At 36.1% G+C, this 11,660-nt stretch overlaps 1 protein-coding gene across 2 annotated transcripts in view; it reads right to left on the minus strand.

Moving 5' to 3' along the window:
• Window positions 1-91: 91 nt before the first annotated feature.
• The window catches only part of LTA4H (leukotriene A4 hydrolase), a 31,397-nt gene continuing 19,828 nt past the window's right edge, over window positions 92-11,660 (minus strand). The window contains exons 9-18 of one of the 2 annotated variants that reach the window (XM_011365918.2): window positions 10,013-10,036; window positions 8,911-8,981; window positions 8,351-8,462; window positions 7,633-7,777; window positions 6,532-6,635; window positions 6,027-6,097; window positions 3,991-4,045; window positions 3,048-3,143; window positions 868-950; window positions 93-219 (exon numbers count right to left, since the gene is read on the minus strand). In XM_011365918.2, the coding sequence (XP_011364220.1) occupies window positions 111-219; window positions 868-950; window positions 3,048-3,143; window positions 3,991-4,045; window positions 6,027-6,097; window positions 6,532-6,635; window positions 7,633-7,777; window positions 8,351-8,462; window positions 8,911-8,981; window positions 10,013-10,036 (870 nt within the window). In that variant the 3' untranslated portion in view covers window positions 93-110. Of the gene's footprint in view, window positions 220-867; window positions 951-3,047; window positions 3,144-3,990; window positions 4,046-6,026; window positions 6,098-6,531; window positions 6,636-7,632; window positions 7,778-8,350; window positions 8,463-8,910; window positions 8,982-10,012; window positions 10,037-11,660 lie in introns of both variants that reach the window. The other variant, XM_011365919.2, reaches the window with a different exon arrangement.

Below are 11,660 nucleotides of genomic sequence, written 5' to 3' on the forward strand. Positions count from 1 at the left end.
TCTATAATATTTAACAAATTAAAAAATATGTATTATTTTTAGATTGCATTTTACAAAGTATTTTCTTCCCCATTTCTTATATAAATTCAAAGCATAGTTTGATTTGGTTCTTACCTGAATAAGGGTCGTGTAAATTTCATTCTTCCTTGTTCAGTCACCATTTTTAGAGCCAGAGGAATTGCTTCCTCCCATTTCGATTGAATGCAGAGCCGTAACCATCTGAAAGGAAGATTTTTAGGGGGTATGGAGTAGGAAATGAGGAGCACAGGGCAGGATAGGGCAGGTATATTTGAAAAGTACTTTTGTAATGATGAATAATCCCATTATAGTTACCTTGTATATCACTTTACATTATGTCTTTATTCTGAGAATCTCAAATACTTATATATATATATAATTGGAGAAGAGAAGGAAGAGGAGTTTGTTCTTTAAAAAGATCTAGCTTGTGTAAGTGCTCATGTACCTTATATATGTAATTTCTGAAGGAACTGAACTTCGGTTTAAGCTTAACACTACAAATCTGAATTAAGAAAGATTTACCATATAACAGAATCAAAGATTTCTAACTATTCCCATTTCAGGGTCGATTTGGCTAGTTGTGGAGCCTGTTTACCACTGAATCCTTAATTCTAATCTTTTTTAAAGGCAAGAGAAGCTTAGAACAAATTCTAATAAAAAGATGAATACTATCGTCGTATAGCCATTGCAACTATTCCTTTAAAAAAAAACCCACTATAATTATTTATTTAGAACCAATAAATTTGACAAGGATTTCTCAAGACTTATGTATGTCTCATACTCTGCTTTCCCTTTCTCCACCTTTTAGTTTTCTACTTTCTTCCACAGAGACAAGTTAAAATGATGTACCTGAATCGTATTTCAGAATTGTTAATGACATTGAAGTTGTACACCTCTTGCATTCGCTTTATGTGCCCCAATGGAAGAGGTGCCTAAGAGCAAAATAAGAAAGTATAATGTATCATTTCAACAGGATTCCTTGGAAGAAAGGAGCTGGAGAGAAATTCTTAGCCAGATTAAAATGCTAAATATTTTATAACATAATAGTAAGTTAGATTAAAAAAATAATAAAAGAAACAAATGCACACTAAAGTAAATTTTGTGCAAACTTATTCTGGATAAAGATGTTCTACTGGGAGCCAAGGGATAATTTAATTTGTGAAGTATGTAGAGAATTAATTGAGAATTACTCTCCTCAGACTATTTGGTATATATATATAAAATATTAACTTTCAGACCCTTTCCAGAGTCATTCGAATTCTCTTTATACCTTATATACTTTAAATATATTCCATTCTCCAGATTAAATCACAGTTCCTTAAATTTTTCCTCACTAATCCCTTTCCCAGGTTTATATTTCCTCTGAGATCCCTTTTAAATTATCAAGATCCCTAAAAAATATCAGTTTTTAAACTTTTATATTATGGACCCCTTTCAGAATCTGATGAATAATACGGACCCTTTCCTTAGAAAAAAAATACACTTACTTTATTAACACAAATTTCTATATACAATTTCAGGGGGTTCATAAACCTCCTGTGCCCTTCTTGACCTGTGCTAAAAGGGAGGACAGGTTTGGGAGAAAAAAGAAAGAAGAGTTCAGTTTGGACAAGGAGAGTCTGAGGTGCCTGTGCAGTGTGGGCTGAGGTGCCATGAGGTGATGGTAACTCTCGTCGCCAGCCACGACCTCATGCACAAAGCTCTCACTCCATGCTCATTAACCAACTCGCTTCTCAGTGACCGCCACGCGCTTCCCAAAATGTTCAGTTTCAACTAAACTCCAAGTCCACCCTGGTAGGTCACCTGGTTAAGGTCACCTGCTCGGCTCCCTTACTTTCCCCAATGTGTGCCATTCCTACCCTCAAGTCATTGAGTCCCATCATGTTTTCTTTCTTTATGGCCCTAGGCCACATGGCAGTGCTACAGACATTTGTGAAGCTGCGATGACTTAATGCACTGAAAACTGATGCTCTAAGGCCCCGGTTGTCTTGAAATCCTATTCCTCATTTTGCATCAATTCCATAGGAAATTCTGTTCAAAGTCTTCTCCATCCCTCTCAAGGTCCTTAGATCTAAGAGCTCCCTGTCACGCGGTAGTAAAGACTCAGTCGTTATCTCCCTCTCAATATGCAGCATCTTTCAGTCTCACATATTCTTTTAATTACCTGGGTTTAAAACCTTAAAATCTGCTTGGACTCTTCCCTGTTAACCCCCAAATCCAGTCATTCATAAAACCCTGTGCTTTCATCCTGTGCAATCTCCCCTCTCATCTGTCCTGTTCTTTCCTTTCCCACCAGCCCCACCCTCAGGTCCTATACTCCTCTGAGTCCCCCAGCTAACTCCACCACCAGCATTCCTCATGGCAATCCAGCCTTCACATCACCAGCAGAGTAGTTTTCATAACCACCATTTCATCAAATGACTCTTAAAAATGTTAAGACCTTTCCTGCTGACTGGGATAAAATCTAAAATTCTTAGCTTAGGATTCAAGACTTACCACAGCCGATCCTACCAGCCTTTCTAGTGTTACCTTCATTAACCTCTTTACCAGAGCTACGACTTAGTCCCGCAACACTGGGCACGCTCTGTCACTTGCTGCTCTGTCACTTGCTGCTCCCTGATTTGAATTTCTCCCTCCGTGCTAACACTGCTCTGCTCAAGTCAAGCCGCATTCTTCCCAAATCCTTCCTTGATTATACCAGTTGGGAGTCCTTCTTCACTAATTAAGTGTTTCTTAAGTTACACCTAAACTATACTTCCTTTTATTGCTAAATTTTGCACGTGGGACCTTTCTTACTTTGGTTTGTAAACTTTCTGAGGACCCGGTATATTTCTTTCTTATATATTTTTATATTTAGCACAATACTAAACAGTAGGCATTCAACAAATGTTTTTAGGTAAATGAATACATTTTACAAATTATTTTTTCCATTAGTTTCCACATTAACCGTTTTTTTCCAAGTTGGGTTTGACATATATGCTATGTCTTTATGCCCATCCTAATTTCTAACGTTTTGAGCTAGTACTTACTCTCTGAAGCATCTGTGCTAAAAACTCATTCAACTGATGAGAAGAGAGATCTTTCAGGTCTGCTGAGTTGAATGCATTTAAATCATCTTCTTTGGCCTAAAATAAATGTTACATAGTTATTTCCATTCATATTCAATTTAATAATATTTATTGGTTTTCTGACATGAAAGTAAAAATGAAAGAAAAAACAGAAATATAAGAATGTATAAAATTGTAAAAAATAAATTTAAGCCTTAGCTACTTAAATATTTCAGAGATTATATCACTATAACTGACTCCTGTAATGCATACCACTTAAGTAAAATTTGACTTAATAGTAAGAGTGGAGGAAACTTCTGACATCCTTTGTACTATTCATGTTAACCTACTCAGAGGGTACAGGGGAAATTATTTTTCCTATAAGATTTATTGCTAAATTTTCCATTCAAGAATTATCCAGGGTTCTCTAAGGGTTATATTTCAGTGTATACGTGAAGAAGCTCCTGTTTAGGAAGTTTCATAGATGTGAACAAGCAAACTGACAGAGCAAAAGTGCCTCAGTTCTTCCCTAACCGTTGGCATTAGCTGTCGCCCAGGACCATTTTAGATTTACCTGGTATGGGTAATGGCTATATTTGAAGTAGTACCTTTATAAAAGATTTGTGAGGAAAAGAAAAAAGGAAAAATGCAAATATTTTTGCATACTTTTTAAAGAGTTGACAAGAAGCAAGAAAAATCAGAACCAGTGCCATCAATGTCTACTTGTTTCCTGCCCTTAAACTTCACTTTATACATTGGGAGATGGTATAGTATCACTTTGGGCAAACTTGACTTACAAATAGCCTTTCCAAATACATGAGTTCATGAGTAAAGCGCCTATCACTACCAGCCCCATCTCCTTCATGAGTAAAGAAATACTCGTACAATTCAAAAAGAGAGTTAAAAATCACACATCACTACTCACAGTAATCCATCTTTGACTTAAGGCAATACAAGCATTCGTCAGAGTCATATCATAACTGCAAAGATGAAAAAATAGAGATTAAATTTTACTAAAATGCACATGCTTTTGCATAAATGCAATTTTGAAGTTACAGAACATACTTAAACTTCAAAGTTCTTTTTAAAGGACTCCAGAGTTATGGAAATAGGAAATCTTCTACCTGACTTAATTACTGGCATCATCTAAGAACTCAGAAATCCAAGTGGATACCAAATTAATTAATCGCCTGATTATTTTTTAGACAGAATGCCAAAACATCTCAGCAAAGACTGTCATAAGCTTCAGTAGTAAATGCTAAAGCAGCCTCAGTTGACCATATTTAGTGTTTACTGTAGGCCAGGAGCAGTTCTAGGTACTTGGGACAAGAGATGAACAACACAGAGACCTTGCTCTCGTGGATCTCATATTCTGTTGTTCCAACCATCCGACCATCAACAGATCTTCGAGCACTTATGTAACAGGCACTGTTCTGTAACAGGCACCTGGGGAAATACTGGTGTCGCATGAGGAGATCTTTGGGAGACTCTGAAATCATGTGATGATTTTGTTCCTCTCTTTTCAGATGAAAGTGGAAATAAACTCTGACCATTAAGCCAAGAATATTACACTAAGTTTTGTGTCTTCTCACCTTGGAAAATAAATCATATGTTTTACAACAATGGAAAAGGCCATGTAACGTGTAATGTGTGCAAAATTCTTGCAACACACTGCCCTCTCTGTCTGTAAATCATTCTTGCTTGCTGTGAAATGTTTCTATTAGAGAACAGAGATGTACTTGGCCTTAGGGCCTAAATGAAGTAAGTTTTGATCAGAAGTTGTCATCGAACCTGCTTCAAGAGAGTTTGGGCCCAGAGGGAGATAATAAAGGGGTCAAAGCTGTGACTGTCCTTGAATCAGCTGCTAGTTTGTCTTCATGAAGTAGTCAGGCCGTGGACCATAGACAAACCCTTTTGTTTGTCCTCAAGACCGAACGGGATGAGAGGTCCTAGACTGCTCAGGCAGTAAACTACCTTCGGCTAGAACATTACTTAGCACTGATTTCAAAAGGAACGATAGGACAGTGAAAGACCTTTGGCTGGTCTGTTTCTTGGTGCCCTGAAACTTCCTTCTCATGGTAATGCAAAGAACTAGTCGGGATTAGCCAAGGGAGAGGAGGCAACCCTCATTTATGGCAAAGTCCTCAGGAAAGTAATGAGTAAAACCAGATATGAGCCCTGCTATCGTGGTGTTTCAATGGAGCAAAGAAGAAAGATGTTAATAATCACACAAATAAATGTAAAATTAATACTGTAGCAACAGCTATAAAGAGGCAATGCACAGCACCGAGAAACCCTAAATAGGAGACTCAACCTGGTCAGAGAGGTCAAGGACTACGTCCATGAGGGAGCATGTCTTGAGCTGTGACTTGAATTAGCTGGGTAAAGAGCACTCTAGTTGGAAGGAACAGCACTCCTGGCTGGAACATAGGGTAGTGTGCATCCTGACATGACTTGTGGAAGGCCAGCGTTCAGGTCCCTGATCGAGGAAGGTGTTCAGTTTAAAAGGCACTATATTGGAGGGGTTTGAATCTCAACTCTTATTTTTTACTTGCTGTGTAAACCTGGGCAAGATGCTTCACATAGCTAAGCCTCATTTGCCTCCTCTGGAAATGGAGATGATAACTTATAACTCTGTTGTAATGATTAACATGATACTTATGTTATTTTTCTTATTGCAAAGGTTTTCAAGGAAAGGGCAACTCCTCTCTTTCTTTCACCATCCTTGGGCAGAAAGGAGACCCTCAATAATTACTCGCAATGAACTGAACTAATTTATATTTATAATATCATCAAAATTATTCTTTTGACCTCACGGTTAAGGTTCAAACACCTAAGAACTCTACTCTCGTCACTAACTAATCAACTGCTTAAGGAAGGCATAAAACCCTTTCAGATATTTTGAGGATATTCTAGAATTTAGAAGAATGAGAAAGAAATCGCTATAGGGTAAGTACTGACTTGGGTTTTACAGGAGGCAACCCAGGGGAGTGGAGCCAGGTATTCCAATCAACTTGATTGAGAATATCAGCCTGTGAACAGTAACAATACTCAATTTGTTCCAGAACAATCTTTTCTATTATAAAAATAATTAAAACAGAATTTCAGGTCCTCATATCTACAGTTTTGTCTATACCACTGTGTCAAGGTAATTTCTAAGTCTCTTTTTAAAAATAAATTTATATTAATTAATTAATTGTGTTCTGCTAAGTAATTAAAATAGAAAAATTAAGTACATACAAAAAATAAATATCTAAAACTATTGCAGGTCTCTCTGAAATAGGAAGATTCTACACATTAGTTTATGTTGTTGAGATCACATTTTAAATATAAAAAAATACAATGAAAGATTGAGTTTTAAGTTCTAGATCAATACCTCTATTAAGTAATTCAAATCAGCCTAACCAATAGCCATTAAATAAAGCTATACTGGGCATAAAAAGAAAGAAAGTTTTTAAAAGCCAACCTTATCTTTAAAGTGAGAATACAGGAAATCCTTCCAGTCATCAGTGGTTATGCTCTTGTAGGAAAATTTCTCAATATAAGCCTTTAAGAATCCTAGGAAAACCTCTAAGAGTTAAAAAAAAAAAAAAAAAAGTATTAATGGAAAGTTAGTTATTTAACTTTTTTTTTGGTGCTTGGCATTCATTGTATAGTTAACCACAGAGAACATCTGGAGAAGAGGGAAGCCAATGAGGGCCTTAAGAGTGAAAGAATGTTCAAAAAAGGAGGTAGGACTTAAGTTGGGGCTGGAAGAATGTATGTAATTTCGTGGAAGAGAGAAAAGAAATCCTAATTATAGGTAAGGGACGACCCAATGAATACAGAAAAGGAACACACAGCGCACGTTCTAAAAGCAATGACCCCAGTTTGACCAAAAAGGAAGGAAATACGATCGGACAGGCAGAATGGGTCGAGGTAAGGAAGGGCCTTCAAAGTAAATCAACAAGGGAGATCACCTCAACTGCCAGGAGTGGGGAAGGTGACATGAACTCAGCACATCTAAATAATGAAATATTATGCTGGCATTAAAAAGTATAAGAGAGAGCTGTACATTCCCATATGGAAGGATATATGTGAAATATTGAATTTAAAAAATGTAGAATAAATATAAAGTACGATCCATTTTCTGTAATTAAAATAACAGTATATATTTATTTGTCTGTTTGTTCATTTACACTTAGAAAAAGATCTGGAGCCATACACACCAAACTGCTAAGAGTGGCTACCCCAGGGAATGGGGAGGGGCTGAGGGGTGCTCGTTTGTTACTCTTATAAACTTCTATACCACATAAATTTTCCAATGAGTATATATTATCTTCCTAATTTTTAAAATACTGGTGAGTGGTTTTTTTTTGTAAGTCAAGCAGCACGACTTTGAACTCAGCAGTTATTCAAGGTTTTAAGAGGAGTTAACATTAGAAAATGATACAGATTTCTTCAGCAGCCACAGACAGAAGGAACTGGAGGAAGACAATGGAGCAAAAAACGACAGTTAAAAAATTCTTCTTGATTTTTCACATTACCCTCAAAAAAAAAGAAAAATCAGAAAATGCCAATGACTTGCCTGGTCCTCCAAGAAGCTGTTCCAGGTAAAAGAGTAAAGCAAAGCCTTTCTCGTAGGGAACCGAAGAATACGCTACGTCGGGGTCTACATTCGTCAGATCAACCACAAGCTTGGTGAAAGGATGTGTATCCCCAAAAGTCTTTATCTGCAAGACACAGAAATAGGTGAATAATCAAATATGAAGACTAGTTATCATCATGCGAACAAGCTAATACGGAAGTATTACATCACTCTGCAGCATAACTAGGGGAGTGTAGAACTTATGCAGACTTAGACCCTGGAAGTTGTAGGATATGTTAACATAAATTCTGGAAGTCTATTAATGGAATGGCTACTTATGGTATAGTTCCATGGTATTTCTTGCCCAATAAGAAGCTTCGGTCTTTCAAAAAACTAGAAAAATGTTTCAGTGCCTGGTCAGCAAATTCAACTTTCAGGAGAACCGAATTTAAATGTCAATGAAAAATGCCATAAATATATACCAAATAAAATTCAAACACAGTAACTGTTTTCATTGCAAATACCCAGTGAGGTCTTGCTGGTCATGAACACATTTGAGGTTAGGGTTCAGTACAATATTATACCAGCATCGGCTCCTTGTTTCACACCTGTAAAAATGCTTGTCTTGTTGCTGCTTAGGAAAGATGCTTTTCAAACTTAAATTTTTGAACACTTACACAACTTTGGATGACTACTTTTAAAAGTATGACTCATTTACCGAATTCTGTAGTTCTCCCCATCCTCCCAGAGCATGAAAATGTCTGAACTTTTCACCAAACAATCGTCCACAAATGTGGCGTTCCAAGTACACCGTATGTCCTTCATTTAACCTGAAAAAAAATTTTTTTAAAGAAAAATAAAAACAGTGACATAGCTGAGAGGAAAAGGCATTTTAATCAACATGGTATTTTCTTAAAGCAAAGCATGATCACTATAGTCTAGGCAGGCTGCAAGGAGGCTTCCCTACATTTAATTCAGAATACTGAGAACCCCAGCCCAGCAGAGGGCAGCAGGGAAAATTAAGCCATGGTCCTGGTTTTACACGTTCAGGTACTACAATAAGACTACACCGGTAACTAAATAACAAACATAAACTGAATACCCCTACTCTACCTAACAATGTGACAAGTGTTATGGCATTTAAAAAAAAAAACCCTTTGTACCAAAGAGATATCAAAGAAAAACAAGATGTACACACAAAACAGTTCAGAATGGTTAGAAGCAGGGAAAGAAATTAATAACAAGAATCAATAAAAAAAAAATAGGAAAAAATCATACCAAAAGTGATCCCAAGTTTTGTTGGTCACTAGATTTCCTGTCCAGCTATGAGATATTTCATGTGCGATAACCTAAAAGAAATAGTGGAAATGATTAGAAGTAAAACTGATTACCTTACTCTAAAAAAACCCATTATGCAAGCATTCTAATTCTTTCAATTCCATATTGTTCATTTTTTTTTTAAGCATTAGCTGAGATATTCAGGGAGTTACTTAGTTCATCAAAATAATCATAATTTAGACAAAGACAAAAAAATAAAGCAGTTAAAAAATTAGGAAAACGAAACAATAATTTGTAAAGATCTATGCACTCCAATATTCATGGCAGCACAATTTACAACAGCCAAGATATGGAAGCAACCCAAATGCCCATCAACAAACGATTGGATAAAGAAATTATGGTTCATATATATAATGGAATATTACTCAGCCATTAAAAAAAGTGAAATCCTACCATTTGCAACGACATGGATGGACCTAGAGGTTATTATGCTGAGTGAAATAAGTCGGACAGAAAGATAGATACCATATGATTTCACTTATATGCGGTATCTAAGGAACAAAAAGAACAAACTAATCAAAAACAGACTCACAAATATAGTGGACAATTTGGTGATGGACAGAGGGAAGGGGAGTTGGGAGGCTGGGAGAATGGGGTGAAGGGTTAAAGAAGTATAAATCAGAAGTTGATAGCTGGGCATGGGGAGCATGGCAGAAGGAATGCGGTTAGCATTAATACGTTGGCTAAGTGGAGGGCCAGGGGAGGGAGGAGGCAATTGGGGGGATCGTTTTAGGAACATTATGGATATCTAATCAATGTAATGTATACTTGAAACTAAATAAATTTATTTTAAAAAATTAGAAAAAAAATCATTTATAAAATATTAAATGGATACATGACTCCATTAAAAAATATTTCATGAACATATGAATAGCTCAAACCATAAAATGTTCTTAAATCTGTTAAATCTAATTTGTTAATGTAAAATGTCTTACATTTATCTTTCATAACCATATCTTCAACATAATACAATGGATATTTTAAAATCAGTTGACTTAATACTTCTTGAGGATAAGGCAAGGACAAAAAAATTTTAACTTACGTTGGAGAGTGACTTGTCACCTGCCTAAAAAAGAAAAAAAAAATACCTTAGTATTTCAGTTATCAAATTACAGACTGTTTCTTAAAAGACCACTTATATCAAGATACAGTATCCTGGCATTCACGAAACACTGTATTTCTACATGTCACTCCAAAGAATTCAAAAGAGACATGCGGTAAGAAAATAAAACAAAAAATGCAGGACTAACAAACTGCGTGATTCTTTCTCTTCCTAATCCAAGAGAATTTTTCCAATACCAGGAGGGCCAGTATACTTGTCTCTAACATCTAAGAAACATTTCTCCTACTTCCACTCTTTATTATCTTATTTACCCTTATTTACCTTCTTTCTCTTTATTTCCCACAGTATATTTTTTAAAAGTTTATAATGTCTCCTATGATACATTTTATTTTACTTATTTAGTTGCTAATCCATTGCTCACTTGGTTCTAGGAAGGATTTGCTGTATTTTACAAAGGTATATAAAATATAGCTATATACTGTGGCCTAATCCTTTCTTATACATGGTAAACTGAGGTTTTGTTTTGTTTTTTATACCAGTACCTATATGCCAAGTGCAAACGATTTAGTTTCTTCGTCTCGATACATAATTCATCAGTGAGTTGGTATTACACAGCCCCTGACCCTTAATATCCCAAAACGCCTCATACATAATATTCTTTTCTCCCAAATGGCCAAATTATTTTCTTTTGAAAGATGAGATGATAATAACCACAATAAGCAATAAAATTAGAAACAAGGGTTATATAAATAAAAGATTAAAAAATATTATTAGAGGTCTAAGATTCTTCATTTCTAGGATTATGTTTGAGGAGAACTCAATTTCAAAGGAAGAAGTGTTTCCACTTACCAGCAGAGTCGGAGTTACAAAAGTGAGGCATGGATTTTCCATGCCACCATAAGGGAAGGATGGCGGCAGGACCAATAGGTCGTACTGCCCCCATACGTACGGGCCTCCCAGATCTTCTGCAATTTTAAGCATAGATTCAGTCTGGAAAATTAATGAATATATATTTGTATATCTTCATCATTATAATACATTTCTTACAAGTATATATTATTTTCTATGAAGGTTAGAGCTAATGATGCTTATTTTAAATGAAAACAATATTAAAAAGTAACAAATGCAATAAATAACATATTTGATTTTTTACCACATCACTTAACACTATCACATTTCATACTCAACACCTTAAAACAACTGTCTACCACAGTTATTGAAAAGGGTGACTGTATGACCAACCTCAGAAAATTCATAAGCTGACTTTTCCACCTGCTCTTTCTCAGACCAGACCAATGTTCTTGGGCCAATTTGCCTGCAAAATTAAAAAGTCTAATAAAAAGGAAATTCAAGGCAAATTACTTACCAGGTTCTAGGAAAGTTTAAAGTACTGTACACAAATCCTTACAGAAGGAGTGTGATGTACCATGTGCTTACAGGGCAGCGGTGAGATTCAATGGCCTGAGTACAAACGTGCTGTTGTGTAAGCAGCCACTGATGTGCAGCTCTATATGGAGGTACAGTCTGGGCCGGATGAAAACCGAGACATAAAGAACCCCCAAAGGTTAGCTTACTGGCTTCTGGAAAGACCTTGGGGCATCTAGTTTCCTCTCGTAATCTCACAACT

Source organism: Pteropus vampyrus, unplaced genomic scaffold (genome assembly GCF_000151845.1).
Source record: "Pteropus vampyrus isolate Shadow unplaced genomic scaffold, Pvam_2.0 Scaffold116, whole genome shotgun sequence".
NCBI lineage: Eukaryota > Metazoa > Chordata > Mammalia > Chiroptera > Pteropodidae > Pteropus > Pteropus vampyrus.